Source organism: Podarcis muralis, chromosome 10 (genome assembly GCF_964188315.1).
Source record: "Podarcis muralis chromosome 10, rPodMur119.hap1.1, whole genome shotgun sequence".
Lineage (NCBI taxonomy): Eukaryota > Metazoa > Chordata > Lepidosauria > Squamata > Lacertidae > Podarcis > Podarcis muralis.
Genome location: NC_135664.1, coordinates 4,447,255 through 4,467,233, shown reverse-complemented (window position 1 = coordinate 4,467,233; position 19,979 = coordinate 4,447,255). Strand labels below are relative to the sequence as shown.

The following is a 19,979-nucleotide window of genomic DNA, read 5'->3' as shown; positions in this document are numbered from 1 at the left end:
ATGTCCCCTCTGCGCTGGCATTGTTGCCATAGGAAACTCACAGGGGTACATTCTGGTGGCTTGGCTGGCCAGATGAACCCTGTCCTATAGACTTGATATCTATTAGAATATTTTTATTGGCATCTAGTGTCCAAATTTTGGAAATTTTGATCAGCCTAATCAAGTGGAACAAAAAACACTGTTGAAAACACACTTATAATTACCCTAGAAGACTGGCTGTCCACTCTTGATTCCTGAAACTTTTTATTTATTGTGCATTAGGATATCATTTCATCATTCCAGAGTTTTTGTAAATATCTCTGATCTTCCTTTTGCCAAGAAGCAAGTTCTAGCAGCATTCTTTCCAACGCTATTTTTCATCTCCAATTACATTTTCCTTATGATACCGTCACACTGTTACAATGGCAAAAGCCACTACGGATTTCCTTTTTTCCCCCCAGTTGGACATTTGGTAATAAAATGTGACATTGTTATTTTTGGTCTGGACACAACACAAAACATCACAAGTATCAATTTCTAAAGGCAGCTTATAAGTCAAAGTTTGTCACCGTAACTTGCAAGCTATTCCAAGTCCATCAAAGTACTTTTGTTTTAAAGAGTAATCAGCTGCACTGAAGTAGTTTAAAGTCAAGTTGTTCAGATGGTTTGGCTTGTTGGGATGACAATTCTACATGTTCCTGGGGTTCCATCTCCGCCTACCTGCTTCTCGTTTTGGTCTTTTGTCAAGTTGAAGACAGGCAGGGTTCCAGAAATGACCAAGCCAAGTTCCTAGAAAATGATCACAAGGAGATCTTGTCCATATTTTGTGTCGGAACACAGAAATATCTATTCAAGCACATGTCACTCATTTAAATTTAATGAATAGCGAAAACACATTTGGATAAAAAGTACAACGATTTTTAAAAACAAATTTCATAAAGAAAATATATGCACCTGCGGTTTAAACCATGTATGTGGAGGCTTTTTCAAAAAGCATTGGTCCTAAGCTTCTGAGTTCTAATCCCCTGCACAACACACCTTCTCATTGGTAAATATAGATATGAAACCTTTAGCATTAAACAGCTACAAAACCAGCTGTGAGTGTCTCACAAGTATGTGCAGAGACTGCCATATTTTCTTCTACTGTCTAGGAATACCTTGCCCATGAACATGGAACATAGGAAAATGATAGAAGCCCTCAAAGCATCGTTATTTGGGCCACCCGACATTAGCAGAGATGCTAAAAAGCACAATGAAGTATACCCTGGATGGGAACATCTTCAATGTGATTCTAAGGCCAATCACAGTAGCCCAGGATTATCTGCAACTATGCAATGCAGAAGAAAGGAGACCATCATAGTTTAATGGCAAGGGGAGTATCCTGGTGTTATACTATATTTGTTGCTGCACAGAACTCTCTAGGCATGAGTACAACTGAAGCAGATTGCTTAGGATTAGACCATAAGAAATGGGATCCCATTTTTGAATAACTGTTTGGTGTCATAGCATATTCATATAATTTATTTGCTTTTTATTGCTGGGGGGACGGGACATTATTTGTGGAATTTGTTTAAATATGAAGTGGAGCAATGGTTACACAATGATATTGTTTTGGATTCACTGGCCCAGTTCAGAACTTTCCTCTTCTCCTTGCATGTTCTTGCTTTAGTGCTGACATTTAAGAACAGGATGTGCAGGAAGATATGAACTTTCTCCATGACATTTCCAGTAAGTACCTCATCAGCAACCAAGAAAGAGTGTCAATGAACTCCTGAGCATTGTAACTATAATGATACAAAAAACTGGTCCACTTTGACATAGAGAACTCTTAATAGGCTGATTACATTTTAAAAAAAATAAAAAACCCCAACCCCCCAAAGAGATACTGCATCTTATTTCCTACCAGAATGGAACTTTAGCTGGTCACGTGGCCAAGAATAAGAGCAAGGTTTGCAGAATATAAACCACAGTAACAACTGAAACCTGTTGGCACTATTGGCACTATTTATTTTAAGCGGAAAAGCTTTTGATGGCAATGCTTAGCCTTTTGCCATTTCCTGCATGCATCTTTTGCACATTTCCAGTGATAAACTAAAAAGCCAGAAAGCTGTTGGGGTTGTGATCTCTTGAGCAGGGTTAAAGAAAACAAAAATGGCCCCAGTTTGATTCAGGCATGTGATGAAAATGGGGCTAATTTCACTATAGCAATCAAGTGCTGACGAATATGCACTCTGCACTCTGCAGGGATTCTTTACCAGCTCAAGACCACTTTATTCTGAATGTCTGGTATAAACAAGGGTGTGTGCACCTGTATATGCATGTGTGTGTGTCTGTATCCATCTGAAAACACAAACAATAAACACACACGAGGCCCATTTAGTCGTTCATTTGCTCCAATGTTGAACAACATGGGGGCAATGAGAAGGGGCATGACTAGTCGCCAGACCCTTGATGTTTTGCACATCCCTCCTGACATCAAGCAAGGGGGCCTTCATTACCAGGACTGCAGCTCGTGTGTGTAACTACACGCTCAAAGGCTCCCTTACTGCAGATGCTTGTGCTTGAAGTATGTAAGAAGAGCCTGCTGGATCAGCCAAAGACTCATCTAGTCCAGCATCCTGCATTTACAGTAGCCAACCAGATGTCTGTGGGAAACCACCAAACAGGACCGGAGCACCAGAGTTCTCCCCCCTCCCACAGCTTCTATGTACACAATGAGTGACTTTCATGCATTGAATCGGGGTTGGAGGGGGAGGGTAGTGCAGGGGTGGGCAACCTGTGGTTCCAGGGCCAAATGCAACCCTTGGCTGAATTTGATGCAGTGGAGCACAAGGGGAAGAAAAAGGCCCACGTCCTTGCCCCCCACCAGTAGGCAACCTCTGACAGATTGCCTATGGGACTATGAATGACCCTGACAGCAAATGATTCCCTGCCCCATATCTAGTATATCTCCAGTCCCAAGACACAATATCTCAAAACTAAAATATATGTCATTCCTTCAGGGAAAGAGTTGCACAAACTCCAAAGCTAGGTGAACTTCATAGTTGAAATCTTCCTAAATCTAAATCAGCTTTTCAACACCTATGATTATTTGCCTACATTGTTCGTACCATTTTGCCACCCACTTCCTAGTAATGGAAGATACTCAGGGTTAAATACCCACAGATTCTTATTTTCTCAAGGCTAAGCTTCCTACTTCCTTCAGGTTCTGTTTTGAAAGATGTGCCTTTCAGATCTTTTACCCAGCCGTTTGCTCTCCTCTGAAGCATTTCCAAGTTGTCAACCTTCTTCCCAGAACTGAACACAGCACTGCTCTTAACAGCAATTAATAGAGAAGCATGAAGTGGAAACAATGCTCCTGCTGATAACCGTTGTGACCTTTGGTGGCCCAGAATCGCAGACACAATTCCCTCGTCATTCTTGGAAATGCTGGTGCAATCTTGCCAATATCCAGCACTCCTTCCTTTCCTCATGGTGCTTCTGCATTTGACTCCATTTCCAGTCTATAATGCTTTACATTTCTCCTTGGTGAATTTAACTCTCTTGCAATCTGGTTTGCTCTCCACTGAAATGGCCCTGAATCCTGAGCCCATCCAGTCTCTCCCACTTGCATCAAACAAATTGAATAGGCCACTCCCCCCCCCCCCCACTGCAAGACTGACATGCAAATAAATAATTTTAATTATAAATATTTTATATTCAAAGTATACTTTCTTTTGCTATGTCATGGCAGCGTGCATCATACCAGGGCATCCAAGTAAACATTAGTCCACTGGACTTGCTTGGCTTGCTTCCCAGCCAGAACCATTGGTCTCCCCAAAACATCCAAGTACTCCTGTCAAAACAAACATCGAGTCAGTTGACTGAGAAATGTTTTTGTTTTTCGTTAAGTCCACAAGTAAAACTCAGGTGCAAAGCCTTCTAAAAAGTAACCTCTGTTGTGCCATAACCCTAGGGACAGTTGCCTGGGTGAGAAATGGGAAAGTGGAGCTGATAGATGCACAGAGTATTGTCTGAGATGGGGCTTTCCCTCTGTGGGAGAACGAGATGTAAGTGATGTGTGGAAGGCTGGGATGTGAGCCTGGTAAAGAGTCATGGAAGTGACTATCAGTCGCTCTCGGTATGTTCCTGAACACAATTCAAAGTGTTGGACCTAACATGGCTTTGGACCTGCATACCAGAAGGAGAGTCTTCATTCCCATTGCTCAGCCCAGACCCTGACCTCCAAGGGCCTTCTGGCGGTTCCCTCACTGCAAGAAGCAAAGTTACAGGGAACCAGACAGAAGGAAATAAACAGCTATCTGACTTTTAGCCAAGTGTCTTACTGAAGAAGAAGAAGAAGAAGAAGAAGAAGAAGAAGAAGAAGAAGAAGAAGAAGAAGAGTTTGGATTTGATATCCCGCCTTTCACTCCCCTTCAGGAGTCTCAAAGCGGCTAACATTCTCCTTTCCCTTCCTCCCCCACAACAAACACTCTGTGAGGTGAGTGGGGCTGAGAGACTTCAAAGAAGTGTGACTGGCCCAAGGTCACCCAGCAGCTGCAGGTGGAGGAGCGGAGACGCGAACCCGGTGCACCAGATTACGAGACTACCACTCTTAACCACTACACCACATTGGCTCTCACACTTAGCCTTTTGGAAGGCAGCATGAGGGCTTTGGGGAGGGGTGCCAAATTTTTGCCCATCTCTGCCACCCCCACATGACAAGGCAGTGTGTGGCCCACGGGTTCTGTGTTGAAGTGCTCTTGCATTCCAATTGGTATGAAAAGTTGGGCCACCCAGGTTTGGGAGATCGTATTTTGGGGGATGGATTGGGGCATCCTAATTTGTAGTCTTGAGTTGAAGGTTACCACCAGTGTGGGATAGTTTAGAACAGGTAAGGGGGAAAGGCCACATACAGTGGTACCTCGTGTTATGAATATAATCCGTTCCAGAGGTCCGTTTGTAACAGGAAACTGCTTGTAACAAGGTGCGCTTTCACTAATAGCCCCTCCCGCTGATGCTGTGCCACCAGAGTGCAACTTCCACTCACATCCCAGGGCAAAGGTCGCAACAAGGGGCATCTACTTCCGGGTTAGTGGAGCGTGTAACCTGCAGCATTCATGGGGGGGGGGCAGTATGTAACACGAGGTACCACTGTACATTTGACAGCTGTGATCTTTTCTGGGCCATCCATCCTTCAGTCATCACAACCTGGGTGACCATGTCAGCTTCCCTCCCACCTGGTGGTGCCTTTGGTGAACTCCAGATCCATCATTTGATAGTGAATTAGAGAGACCTCTACTGGGAGAGAGATGAGGAATTGTGGCCCTGCTGATTCACTCTGATCTTTCAGCAGCTTTTGAGGCCTCTCTCACAGTATCCTTCTGGAGTGTCTCTGAATTTGAGGCACGGTAATGCAGTGGTTCTTCTCTGACATGCAGAACTGTAACCACAGAGTGGCATTCCGGATCTCTTTTTCAGCCCTACGCAGGGTTCTATTCTGCCCCATAATATGGTTTAACATCTATACCAGGGATGAGCAGCATGTGGCCCTCCAGATATTGTTGGACTACAACTCCCATGATCGCTAACCACTGGTCATGCTGGCTGGTGCTGATGGAAGCTAGAGCTGAACACCATCTGGAGCACCACAAGTTCCCCATTCCTGATCTATATAAAGGCACTGAGAGTCGTTCAGTGGATATTCTGTCACAGAAATTCTTACAAATTTATTTGGAATCAATCTTGTGCAAAATAAACCAAAGTGAAAATGTTTTGCTGAGAGGCCTCACCCAAGAAAATATGTCCAAAAACAGCCCTGTGAGCTATTGTGGTGACTGGTTCTCATGCAAGACTTTCAAATATGATTGCTGTTCTATAAATTCTTGCAAACGTACCTGTGTGTTTATTCTTATGGCACCAATAGAAGGAATTTCATAATAGTAACCTGAAATACAAAAGATAAAACAGGCTTCTCAGTGGGTGACACCAGCACTCTAGAATGCTGTTTCCACAAAATCAGTTAGGAACACCTACCGTTCTGATATTTCATTGCCTACTGAAAATGCTTCATTTCAACAAGTGATTTTAGGGCATTCATTTGATTCAGTGGCCGTGCTATTTTGCTGCAATAAAGAGAAATAAGTGCACAATACCTTTATTTTTGCAGGCCATCCATTGTATGGGTCCCTTGTCATAATTATGTTGACCAACAGAAAATGTAAATACACGGACCTAGGAAAATAGAAAAAGAGGAATAAGTTCATTAATACAAGAGACATTATTCTTAAAAAAAAACACCATGTTGAATGCCAGATAATCACAACTGAATTTCACCAGTGAATTACCATGCTTTTCTCTCCTTCTATACTTTTATAATGTCCCAGAATGGCCACTGGGCACCATGACTCACATAACTGCTTTTTCCTTCATTTTCAATTAAAACAAGTGGTGACAAACTCCATAAATTGCTTTCATCCACAAATAATGTACTTTATTGAAACTGAAACTCAATCCTGATGAAACTGAGGTACTGTTAGTGGGTGATTCCCTAGACATATGAATCAGCCTGAAAAATTACTTTGGACAAGAATATTCATATCTTTCTAAACGTATTGGTGAATGAACAAGGATTTTTACTACCTAATCAATTAACATTATTATTATTATGAAACCAATTAAAATTATTTTGTAAAAATTCTGGCTGCCAAAAAAGTTTGCATCTTTCACTCTTAATGGCTATTAACAATATTGTATATGGGCAAAAAAAGTCACTGCTTTTGACATTTGAAATGCGATTTTGTTCTGAATCCAATTATTGCCACCTAGTGGAAGAGCTGGGGATGTATCAGATAGTTTGTGTTTTCCCCAAGGAAAAAGCAAGGCTCGTTGCTTAATTTGATTTCTTTTTACATGGATCAAATTAAATCATGTTAGGGTACCACTCAAGAGTATGCTATTTTTTTACTGCCCCATTCAAAGCAGTCTACTGGGAAAACTAACAGCAGAGCAGAGGTCTCCCTTGCATAAAGACTTTGAAGCTTATCTTATATTTCAAGAAAAACTGGTCTGTACTGTATATTTTTGCATTTGAAAGGTGAATCTGGCTGACCCTGCTAAAACTCAGGGATGTATTTGGGAAATGGTCAGTAGCATTGTTCGCTCTTGTCAAAGGAAACACAGTGACTTTGGACATTACAGGAACATGGCGACAAGCTAGTATAGCACAACAAGTTGGTAAGGCTCACTTTGTGTGCTCATCATTTACACCCTAAGCTGCTTTCAGACATGCATTTCATTGAACCACTCAACTACATTCGAAAAATGAATGTTAATTATCCATTGCTATACTGTATACCCTTTTGCTGGGCTCAGAACTTTAGCCTTGATTGTTAAGTGATAGTATTTAAGGGAAGGGTAACAGAAATGAAAATCAGGAAATATTTAGTGTATTTGCAAGTAAAAGAGAAAGAAAACTAAAGGTAGCTTTTTAAAGATAACTTGTAAAGTGGTGGTTTCATCTCTCCTCTCCCTCTTGATCTTAGTCTCCAATATGTTCTACTGGTATCAATATCTGCCTTCTCCTTTCAGCTTCCAACCCTCATTACTGTGAGTCCTGCAGCCACAAGCCTCTGATGGCAATTACCGTATTTTTTGCTCTATAAGACTCACTTTTTCCCTCCTAAAAAGTAAGGGGAAATGTGTGTGCGTCTTATGGAGCGAATGCAGGCTGCGCAGCTATCCCAGAAACCAGAACAGCAAGAGGGATTGCTGCTTTCACTGCGCAGCAATCCCTATTGCTGTTCTGGCTTCTGAGATTCAGAATATTTTTTTTCTTGTTTTCCTCCTCCAAAAACTAGGTGCATCTTTCTTATGGTCTGGTGCATCTTATAGAGCGAAAAATACGGTAAATGTTTTCTAAAGTTAAAAGGAGGAAGGAAAGTGCACAGAAAATCTTAATTTACCAGCAGGGCCCATTTACCAGAGCTCTTCATCTTGGAAGTTCCTATCCTATCTACTACAATGACAGATACAGGCTGATTTTATAACGTACAAGTCTCAAAAATAAACATTTATGCAAATCCTTATCCAATTAATCGAAATACAATCTTAAGCAAAAGGGGCAAAAACAACAGGAATATGATTTAACGAGATGTGAGGCATTCATTTTTACCACCAAAGCTTTCCATATTAATTTCAGCAGGGATAAATCAAGACTAAGTAGCCAGGTGTGTTAGCTTTCCAAGCTCGTATTCAAATGTCTGGGTCATACAATCCTCATAGCGCATGAGATCAGAATCACTAAACTTTTTTTTTTTTTTTAATTTAGATAATTGCTTCCTATCTGGAGATGTCCTTCCTATGTTCTTTTGTCTACGCTTTTCCTATACAACTCAAGAGATGGCCCTGATCCATAATGTTCCCAAGATATTCCAATTAATTGTTCTCTTCTACAGCCACTTCTTTAAAATAGGGGTTTATTCACCTGAAAATCCATTTGATGTGCAAAATGTACACTAAAAGGAAAAATCTTATACTTTCATACTCTGGACATAATGTACATTTTCTTTTATGCAACAGAAAAGAAAAGGCTGTTTATCTGGAAATACTAGAATGGCATTTTTATGGCTTGGCACTGTCCACACTTATAATTAAATTTTCCTCCGTGCGAGTTTAGCTGCATCAAGTGCAGACAGCAGGTGTCAATAGCAGGTAATTTGCCTAATATGAATACAGCTGAGGAAGAAATCCTGAATGCAGCCACAAAGCAAGCATTTCCCTCCCCCCCCCCCCACCCCTTGTCTCCACAATCAAATTTACTAGAAGGCAGACTGCTAAATACTGCATTGAGAATCAAAATGAAAGAGCAGAGGCCCACATGTTGGGGCCTCTCTAGCCATTGCCTCCCTTTCTACCCTGAGTTCCTCTGTATATCTTGGGGGACTGAAGGGAGAAAGGGGAAAAGGACACTATGTGCTTCTGCCTTCCTGCAAAAGCCCTGAAGACACGGCCATTTTCCCCAAGCCTCTGTGCAGGACAGAGGACTGGAGCAAACGGCTGGGTCTTCTTTCACCTTTTGTAGAAGGGGGTCCAGTTAGGCCCGTTTCCCCCAAACTGCACCCGCTCATCCATCTGCTGACAATCACTGATGGGCAAGAGGCCAGGGTTTAATTCTGCATTGGCTGGGCAATGCTGCTCCCAACAAGGAACAAGATCCTGCATCCAAAGCAGCAGGATTTAATCTCCGCTCATCAGATGAGTAAGGGTCTTTTCCTCGATATGCAAATCTGAAAATATTTAATAACAAGCATCTAGAAAACATACTGCACAGACCACTCGCTTAAGTTTCTTGCCTGAGTACAGCCTGTGGAAGGAAAATCACATCTTAGCTGACGAAATATAGGCCATCCTTCAACTTGATTTGATGCAGAATAGCTGAGATAGAATTTTCCAATAATAGTAACAACCCAATAGCCTACTCAGCCTAACTGTCAATGTTCTACAGTAATTAATAGCTTTCCATCAAAGCCCATCTTTCGAAGGCGAAGGGAGAAATTTTATACAGTATTCTTGGGGGGGGGGGGTTTACAGTATTAAATACAGCAGTAATAAATAGCATACACAGTTGGTAACTAGAAATCCTCCTCTCTTTTCCATTTGTTTATATTCAGAATAGAGATATAACGCAGAAAGCTGCATTTAGTCTTAAAAAAGAAGAGAGAATTCATCTACCGGCAAAAACAGGACCTTACTTGTTAAAAAGCAGCTCACATACCCTCTAACATGTTGAATACCCAAACTGGGCCGTGCATCTTCCCATCTGTGTTCCCACGTGAGACACGTGACCTGCGCAAGATCACAGAGCCCAAAAGATGCACTTTTCGGAGCTATGTTTTCACGGCACCCCAGAATGTATGCTTTGGGATGCTGTGGAAGATCGGAACCCCGAAAAACTTGGTGCGAAATTGTGCAAGATCACAGTGACCAGAAGGCCCATCGTGCTCTCACAGGAAACAATGGGATGTCCCAGCTTTTCTGGGACACTTGTGGGGTATGAGTTCAGCTTGGGATTTGTGTGTGCGGGGGGTGTAACTACTTATTTTCTATCTATCTTTCAAATAAATGGTTTTACTGAAGCTCTTTCCAGATTAAACTGGAGGAAGGTCTTTTCTATTCCTACCTAAAGCATGTTAATGAAAATGCAAAGGAAACCCATGCTTACACAGTATTTCAACACAAAGTTCTCACATTTAATAAAAGTGTATACCAAAGAAAACTCAGCAAGCATGAGAAGCAAAGACTGTTCATAGAGATGCTCCTCTGAGCTACATTTAGTCTGTGATCATATACACGCTCACCTGGGTATAACTCCCACTGAAGTCAAGGGAATTTGCCTCTGAATACACTTCTATAGGAATGCAGTGTCAATTAGGCTCACAGATTATGCTCTTCAGAAGTTGCCTCCACACATTACAGGAATGCAGGGAGGGGGCAAAGGGATGGGTCATTAATAGTGGCTGCATGTGCTGGACGCATCCACAATGAACTTGTCCCTGCCAGCTTCACTGTTCCAGATCACAGTGCATTGCACCTTTGCACTTTCAAGTGAGATTCCTGATTGCATGGAGGAACTGAGCGCATGTAGGTCCCCTCTTCAAATCTCCTGAACCCACAAAGATCTGAAGGTGGAGCCAGTGGGAACAGGGGTGGTGGGCCAGAACAAACAGCCCCGTTTCCCCGTCGACACATTCACAGAATGTATAGAGGGCAATATTGGATGGAGAAGGGCTTCAGTGTTCTGAGAATATGGAGTTCTATCATTCAAAAAGAAAATAAACATAATCCTCGTTATAAATCCATAATGGCCCCTTAGGCACTTTTTCTGAGGCATGTTTCTAAGTGGGGAAATAGCTTTCGTTCCAACACCAATGCTAAATTAAAATTTTCTCTCTGCTTCTTTCATTAATCCATTTGCATCACCTGTGATCTCAACCTGTTAATCCAGGAATGGCACACAGAGAAAAATAAAAGCATCAAACAGCCCTTGTCAGTGTCAAATAGAAGACAGTGAAATAGCATTTTCTAGAACAAATATGACAGACAGAATTACTCTTCGACTAAAGTATATCCAAATTTTATTAGCTGTCTTGCCTTTATATAATATCTGGCATATCTACTAATGAAGATGACAGTGCCAAATACCTCTCCTGATAGGGCTCAGAAGCCTTACAAGTTCTGTGGCAAGCCAAGTGCCCATCTTCATAGGGTGGTTCAAAGTTTTTGTAACCACATTTTGAAAAGAAAGGAAACAATTTTCATTTGCTGCTTAACAGTACAACCAATGGTTGCTGGTAAATAATGACAGGACAGCAGTTTTTTATACATCAGTGTAGATCATGGATTCATGAACTATTCTTGCCCTATCAAAATAATAGTAAACACACATTTTTAAAAAAACATGTGTGGTCCCTGCATATCTGTGTGTATTTTCCCTTCCCACACAATGTTTGAGATATAGCTCAATAGTTTAGCAACACTAGCTGGTTCTCGTGCTCCCTCTCAGGGAGCTGCAGATGAAGGTACCATAAACTATGGCTTATGCAACCAAACTAGGATTAGAAACAATGGTTTGCTACTGACTTGCTTAGACAAACATTAAACTAACAAGTGAGTCCCAGTTCAGATAAAACAACAAACTGTTCAGTTTAAAACAGAAATTGATTCTTCCAGTCTCCTTGTGGCCAGGCTGGAAGGGAGAACTCAACCCAAGGCTCATTTCATGTGGCACTAAACTATGTCTTTGTTTTGCATTCAAACACAGCAGTTGTTTTCCATGTTTATTCCTTCAAAGGAATCAATCCAGTTCACTTCTATGGAGAATAAAGTAGCTACTGTCAGAATCATTAAAGAATACAATAAACTGAAACACTTTATTATGATGAGTATTCAAGAAAATGTAAGCATTTTTCATGCATTACTTCATGATAGAGATACAAAATGAAGCACCAAAATGGGTGGGTCTTGTAAGAAATGGAAATTACAAAACCAGTTTGAAAAATCAGCAAATATTTATTTAAGCGCAAAAAATGTGCATCTTTAATTATTGCACCTTTATTTGTGCTTAGATTGGTTAAACGAACTGGCACTGCCCCACAATGTTTTTGGTACTTAAATGGTAAATGTGCATGGATTCTAGCACCCTTCAACAGCCATTATATTCATCCAAAAGCCTCTGTCCACTTCTGTGGGGGGAAACAGACACAGGTTTCTTCTTTGATACCTATCTTAGGTTTCCCTTAAGTTCAAATTATTTGAGCTAAGCAATCAGGATTTATAAATTTGGCTCAGAACATTAAAAATGTTTGTAAAAATGCTATCTCATGTGTTGGATTAATCAGTTTTGCAGACTGCCAAATATTCCCAATTCATACTAGTGGACCAATTTCAGCTAATGGGGCTTTATGAAGAGGAAAGCTTAATCAATCTGTGTCATTCACCAGATGCTATGACATTACATGCACAACAAGCCATTAATTAAATAAATGTATGCATGAGAAGCAGACAGGATAGGCAATTATTCTTATGAGTAAATGTGTTTCTGCAAAGTGATAGACAAATTAGGTGAATTTTAAATTCAATTACAATGCACACTTTTTGAGTGGTTCGTCTGACATTCTTCAAGACGGCTGGCCTTCTTAACAATCAGTGACCCAGGATTTTATTATAATTACAGTCTCTGACCAGTAAAGGTTTGACAGGCAAAGCCCCTCTTCCCTTTCTACATTCAGCTTAACTCCACTCCTAGGGCGGAGGAAATCCAGGAACCAACAAGAACTTGGAAGAAGGGCTGCAGAGAAGGAAAACGGAAAAGACTTACTTCCCCACCCTCTAGTTCTAAACAGACTCCATGGTCACAGCAGAGCAGGCAAGGAAGACCAAGGAGCGCCTATTGTCTACAAACCCCCAGTCTCTTTTAGTCGCAGCAGCAGATGTGAGTAGTAGGGAAGGACTATTCTCCCCACAGTAATTGCAAACAAGATTGTTCAGTCTAGACGCAATGGTGGAGTGCTTTTGAGCTGTGAACCTGCACTTTGGATACACAAATTCTAATATAAACGTAAGTGAACTCCCCTCCCCCTATTACATCTAAAATCAAATTAACACACTATACTTATTATTATTCACCTTTCCCCTTGTTCTTGCAGCTCTTCCGATACCTCAGAATAAGTTAATAATCCAATTTTTCTACAGAGTGGCTGTATTACTTGTTTCCATCCCTCCATAGACTATGAGCAACTTTTTGAGAGGATTTTGGGGTTCTCCAAAGTGTGTTGCTTGACAAACCTGTCCTGGAAATTGGCTCTAAGATACTGACTTCTCCTTTTCCTAATGGTTCTGTCAAATCCCATTCTGCTACAACATTAGTAGATCCATTTACTTCTTCATGGAAAAAGTCTACTTTTTTCTGAGAGCCATTCTTTGGGGTGAAGGATTTGAGCTATTGATCTTGACATGCTATCTGTAATTCCTTTGGCTCATGATTGTGTATGCTAAATGTGAAGGATTACTCCCAGTTTGAGACCATTATCTTTGCCCAATTACATAAGAACCTTTTCTATTTGACTAGATGTCATGCTATGTCATTTTTGGTTCAAAGAATAACCTCTCATGAAATGTCTTCGGGTGAAACTGAATCTGTTGCACATATGTTTTTTTATTGCAATTTTTATAAGTACAAGAGAATGCTTGCTGTTTCCCTTAATAAGGACACTTCCTGGGAGATTCAATAAATTGCTGCTTTCTTTTTTTCTTGATAGGGTTAATGCCAGTTTTTATTTTTATTAAAGCTCAACCAACAATGTTTGATACCCAGAATTGTTGTTTTAAAATAGATCTGTAGAATATATTTTCCTTTGACCTATCCTTCATTTGGCATATATTATGGTCTGTTGACTAATAAATCTGGATTGATGGTGACACTACACTTCCACTAAGCACCCTGGGGTTGGTTTGGGAGATACCCTCCCTTACGCTGGCCACACGACGACTGCTTTGACATGCTACAGATACAACAGGGAAACTGACAGCAGTGCACATATATTTAGCATGGTAAATGCATTGCAAAGATAAAGTGCATTGCAAATGATTTCACAAAATCATTACTTAACTCTTTTTGCATACTAATGTCTAACGGAACTAAAAAAAACAAAACAGTTTTGAGCCCTAGCACTACAGTTAGACTAGGGCTCCAACTGAACCTCAGCTGCTGACTAAACCAGCGTTTCCCAAAGTAGGTGATACCACCCCTTGGGGGTGCCGGGACAATCCTGGGGGGCAGTAGGAGCCTCTGGTGCAATTGGGAGGCGTTGAATGAAAACAAGGGAGTGGTGGAAGTGTAAAGCAAAAAGAGAAGAAATTTTTGAAAAGCTGTTTGTACTTGTTTTATCTGCTGTGTGGTGATGCTGACCGCAAAGATTGGGCACTGTTGTGGGACAGCAACCAGGCTTCCCCTGGATCTGGTGGTCGTGCTGGAGGCAAGGGGTTTTCCTGGGCTTGGGGGAACCCTTTTCGGATTCACCCAGGCCCAGGAAGCGGATCACAGCTTGCCTGCCTATTTACAACATCTTTCTTTATGATGTTGTAGGGTGTAGGTGGAAATATAAAAGAATGCAAATTTGTCTCTGTTTTTGCTCACTTACAGAAGGTAGATTTCCAGGCGGAGGGGGGGCTGAGTATTTTTTTTTTAAAGGGGGTGGTAGCTGCAAACCTCTGGACTAAACCAAGGACTAAACTAATCCAAACCTTGGCTAGCAATCAATGGGGCTTTATAGAGTGGAAGGCCCCCAGCGCATCTGCAGCCTTGCTGTGCTTGGCAGCTGGGAGAGAAGGCAGGATGGTCACAGGCCTTTGTGCACACTAACGTGTTCTTCGCAGCTGAAGAAGGTAGGCAACCCACATGTGTCAGCAGGGGCGTTGACTTGCCCCCAACACTGAGGGGGGCCGGTATCATGTGACATGTCCCGCCCCACCCAGCATACTAGAGCTGTCCCAGTGGCAGCAGGGGACGGGGAGCACAGAGGGTGATCTTCACTCTCCACCCTTCCTGCCCAGCCCCCCCCCCCCCCGCTCACCAAGCGGCGGCAGGGGACTCAGCCCCCTCCTCACAAATATTGAGGGGGCCGAAGCCCCTTCCGCCCCCCCTATAGCTGGTGCCAGACCTTTCTGTTTGCATCACAACCAACTGTTCTGAATCCAGATGAAGACATGGGATGCAACTCAACATTTCTGCAATTGCTAGGGTCTACTCACATTCAACAAAGAAGAATATAATATTGTCAACATGGCAACATAAATGGGCAGGTCAAAGGTAGCCAACATAGTGCCCTCCAGATCTTGTGGGACAGACGAGGGGCGCTGTAGTAGAGCAACACCTGGAGGGCACTATGTTGGGTGTTCCTGGAATAGATGATAGACCGACAGGCAGATTATCATTATACAGAAATGATATGGTGTGCAGTGGAGTCATTATCATGTTCTTTCGACTACTCAGAGTTAATTTGGTTACATAAAACTCCAGGGATTTATGGTGCAAGTTATCTATAGAGACAGAAAACAACTTTAAATATAACCATATGCCAGCTAAAAAGGATGAACCCAGTAATTTATAGGGACACTTCTCAGAGCCTAGATGTTCAGGGAAAGCACAAAATGTTTATTATTTTCTTCTAACTTGTCAACTTGAAGGTTAAACAGAAGTCAGGTTGAACAAAACAATGTAAGCAAAACTGAGTAGGCAATGTCACGTGATATGCAAACATTGCTGGAAGATGCAATTTTATCAGTTCCAAGCAACAAGGAGACACAAGATATTCTAATACTGACACAAACTATCCAATATGTTCATAGAAAATACCATTGCTGCTATGCAGTAAGAGGAGTATTCCATAATCATTGTAACCATAGAATTTCTTCTACATCTTAAAGGCACAAAAAATGCTCATGGAATAATTGCTAAGTGTATCTCATGTGTGAAGGACATGGACCTATAAAATGCCCCCACCTCTAAAATACTTGAAAGTGGCAACTATGAAAGGATTAGGCCAGGCTTTCAACAGTTTCTGAGGGAGGGAGGGAGGGAGGGAGGGACACACACACACATACACACACACACACACACACACACACACACACAGTTCCATGATGTCATGTCTCACTTAGACATTGCATATTAGATACTTTGTGTCACGTTCATTCCTGGAATCTTTAGAAATTTGCAGACCTACTAATTGTGATTCAAATTGTTGCAATGCATATAAGCTAGCCTTTCATCTTTCAGCGCTTAAATCTTTGCTCTACTGCCTGTTACCAGTTCTTGTGAATGAAGCATATTGTGAATATGCTCAGTCCCATGGATTCATAACTATTTTTTGCACAAAGCTTTACAGTATTTTGTACCTAGGAAGGGCTGCCAGATAACAAAATGAACATACACCCCAAACAGCCCGGCATAAGTGGTTCCCTCCTAGTTAAATTATTAACCGAACCCCCGAATCTGGCACTTTTCTGCTTTCAACCTGACTTGATGCTGCTATTAAATTTGCTTTCTGTTGCCAATTGTTTTCTTTATTGATGCTTTAAAGGTTCTATTGCTTCAGATTTGCTAGCTGCCTTTGATTAAGGTGCTGAACAATAATACCACATTTTTTGTCCTATAGGGCGCACCGGCCCATAGGACGCACCTCGTTTTTTTTGCGGGGGTGAATAAAAAAAATTTATCCCCCCCCCCAGCCGCGGCTGCAGCCCCAAGCCTTGCGGACACCCGCCCGAAGCATGGGGCGCCCTCCGGAGGGCTCCCCGTGCTTTGGGCAGCAGGCTGCCGCCCCAAGCCTGCCGCGCCCGGTGGGACCTCCCGCCGAGCGCGCAAGGCTTGCGGACACCCGCCCGAAGCAGGGGGCGCCCTCCGGAGGGCGCCCCATGCTTCTGGCTGCAGGCTGCTGCCCGCAAGCCTTGTGAGCCCGCGGGAACTCCCGCCGGGCTTGCAAGGCTTGCGGACACCTTCCTGAAGCCTGGAGAGCTAGAGGCATCGGTGCGCACTGACCCCTCTCACTCTCCAGGCTTCAGCAAAAGCCTGCATTCGCCCCATAGGACGCATACACATTTACCCTTCATTTTTGGAGGGGGGAAAGTGCGTCCTATGGGGCGAAAAATACGGTAACTAAAACAAACAGGTAAATTAATATGCACATATCAAATACAGAAAAGCTGTGCCAAAGTATAAACTTTGCAATTTAGGATGGGAAGAGAGCGATTCACCTGGGTGCTCTTTAAATATAAGTACAATTGTCCAGGGTCATTTGATTTCACAGTGCAACAGATTGTGATTTTGAAGCATACATCTGACCATTGTGCATCACATCACACATCTAGGGTTCCCATTTACATTATGGGAGTGGTGAAGTCACTGTTTTCCCAGTGAATCCTTCCAGTGCTGTTCCAATAATGTTAGAATAGTGAAATTACACAAACGTAGCAACTGATCTGGTTACTTTCCCTAGCAAAGTCATCCGTCCCCTGGAATGAGCAAAGCGGCAAACAACTGTTTGAACTGGTAACTATATAAGAACCGGACAGCAGACTTCTTCTGACATTCAGCTTGAATGGACAAAGCATCCAGTGGGCAGGGCAAAGGTCTCATATTTGCTGGCAATGAAATCTTTAGTACAGGATGTTAATGCCTTTTCTAGTTATCACTTTTAGTAGTGGAAATGAATGCACAGGGCACTAGAAAGCTGCAAGCTCCCTGCGATTGCTCCTTATACATGACTTGGCAAAGTTAATGAATAGCAAAAAGCTATCTTGTAGAAACATGGGACTTAATTAAACACTTCTTCTGGTGCTATCAGTGATAGGGTACAGGTCCCAGATCTGATTAAGTTTTATGAATTCCCTAATTCAATGTGCATTGTTTAGTCTTAAAAATATACATGATGCCTAGAAGTCATAATGCAAAATGAGCATTCTGCTCAAAGGTTACTTTGAAAGTTCAATAAATGGAAATAAAATCCAGAATATCTAAAGTGAATAAGCAACTTCTTTTGCTTTCCTAAAACAGATTTAAACTTGCACCTATCAATTTTCAGTAAAACTTTTTTTAACTGTTAATATTTGCAGTATGCTGAATAAAGTCATTATCGCAATTGTAAATGATGGGAAAGCTCTCAGCTCAATATTGAACTCAGGGATAAAAGCTTTTTCTGTTCTTTCTTAGTTTAAAGAAAGAGAGATCATTTTTTAATGAGCTCAATTCCCAAATTTGGACACTCCTGTGTATCAAATGATGCCACTGGGAACGTGAATGTGTTCAAAACTCCTGGGGGATTTTATCATTATAAGATCCTCCCTTTTTCTTCTTCTTCTTCTTCTTCAACCTACTGCAACGCAAAGGTTGTAATCCTAACTCCTGATTCATGCTGCTGGATCCATCCATCCATCTGCCAGTCTCCACTACCCTGGAGAAGTACAGTACATCAGTGAAGGACTTCAGAAGAATACAGAGGTGGATTTGAGAACTATAATATGTTTGCTTTGTTGACTGTTGTGAGCTACCTCAGGCATTTGTGAGAACAGTGTAAGCAGGAACGGCTGCGATGCCGCCGTCCAAACAGCGGCGCTGGTGCCACTTACAAGGACAGGGCAGGGGTAGGGCGCAGTGCCAGAGAGGTCAGAGCTGTGCAGGTGGGCTGACAGAAGTGGGTTGGCTCCACTAGTGCACCTGCCCATCCCTGCATCGTCCAGGCAAGAGGAAACAATGCTGTCGTCTAGATTGCTATACAGCTCCACGCCACCATGCTTGGCTGCTCCTGAGTATAAATACACTAAGTATAGTAAAAATAAATAGTACAAAATCAATAAAACATAATTGGGATTTATCAATCAGTAGAGCATGAGACTCTTAATCTCAGGACAATGGGTTTGAGCCCTACACGTTGGGCAAAAGATTCCTGCTTTGCCAGGGTGGACTAGATGACCCTTGTGGTCCCTTCTAACTCTACAATTCTATGATTCTATGTTACTGTCGGCATTATCTCTGCCCCCCCCCTTAGTAAGAATGACTGAGAATTTCAGGAAAAAATTGTGGCCTCATTGAACACTCCCCAAAAGAAACAAACCATACACTGTAGTAAATGTCCAGAGATTGCTGCTCCTGGGGGGGAGGGGTAAACCTGCTTTTTTGACAGTAACTGGCCCAAGCAGGCAGGAGGCATCTAGCTGGCCATTGTGAGAACAGGACGCTAGACAAGATGGACCACTGGCCTCATCCAGCTCTTCCAAGAATGGCTCTTCTTTCGTTCTCAACAAGTTTGCCAATATTGTCATCAAGTCCTTAAAAAATCTGGGGGCTTCCCATTTAAGTCAATTATGGTACTATTGTGATATGAATGGATTTGTGCTTCTGTGTATAGTTAAAAGCAGACTCAGAATATGCAAATTATTCTAATGTGTTCTAATAGTTTAAAATAGTAAAGAAAACATGGCTGCAATATACAACATTTATTGGAATCCACTTTGTGAAACCCAAAGCTGGCATTTGCAGATTAGGCTGAACATGCAATGCCAAAATGTGGGAAGTGGCAGGGGCAGCATTAAAAAAAGAAAGAAAAAGGAAATCACACATTTCCCACTGTAGACTTGATCTAGCCTTTTTTCCGTATTCAGCCTTCCCACTATAGTATAATGATACTTGTAATGCATCTATGCATGTTACTTTAGGGCTTTCTCTGTATATTGTTAATTAATGTTCCTTACTAACAGATTAACAAGTATAGCCATAAAATATATAATCTGGTGGCTGAAAAATTACTATTTTTATCTTGGGAATAATTAAGTAACAAAGTATAACTTAGTTTCCTAAAACATCTAAAACAGATTTTTCTTTTGCAGGAAAAGTGAAAGATACCATTCAGTGAACAGATGTTACACTCATTAATCCAATTTATATAGAATCTCTTCTCTCAAACGAT

General features: G+C 41.8%; 1 protein-coding gene across 5 annotated transcripts in view; it reads right to left on the bottom strand.

Moving 5' to 3' along the window:
* Positions 1-19,979, bottom strand: part of CACNA2D1 (calcium voltage-gated channel auxiliary subunit alpha2delta 1) — a 385,544-nt gene that overhangs the window by 59,259 nt on the left and 306,306 nt on the right. For all 5 annotated transcript variants that reach the window (XM_077935727.1, XM_077935728.1, XM_077935729.1 and 2 more), the window contains exons 13-16: positions 6,114-6,192; positions 5,856-5,905; positions 3,725-3,814; positions 700-768 (exon numbers count right to left, since the gene is read on the bottom strand). In XM_077935727.1, coding sequence (XP_077791853.1) covers positions 700-768; positions 3,725-3,814; positions 5,856-5,905; positions 6,114-6,192 — 288 coding nt within the window. The remainder of the gene's footprint in view (positions 1-699; positions 769-3,724; positions 3,815-5,855; positions 5,906-6,113; positions 6,193-19,979) is intronic.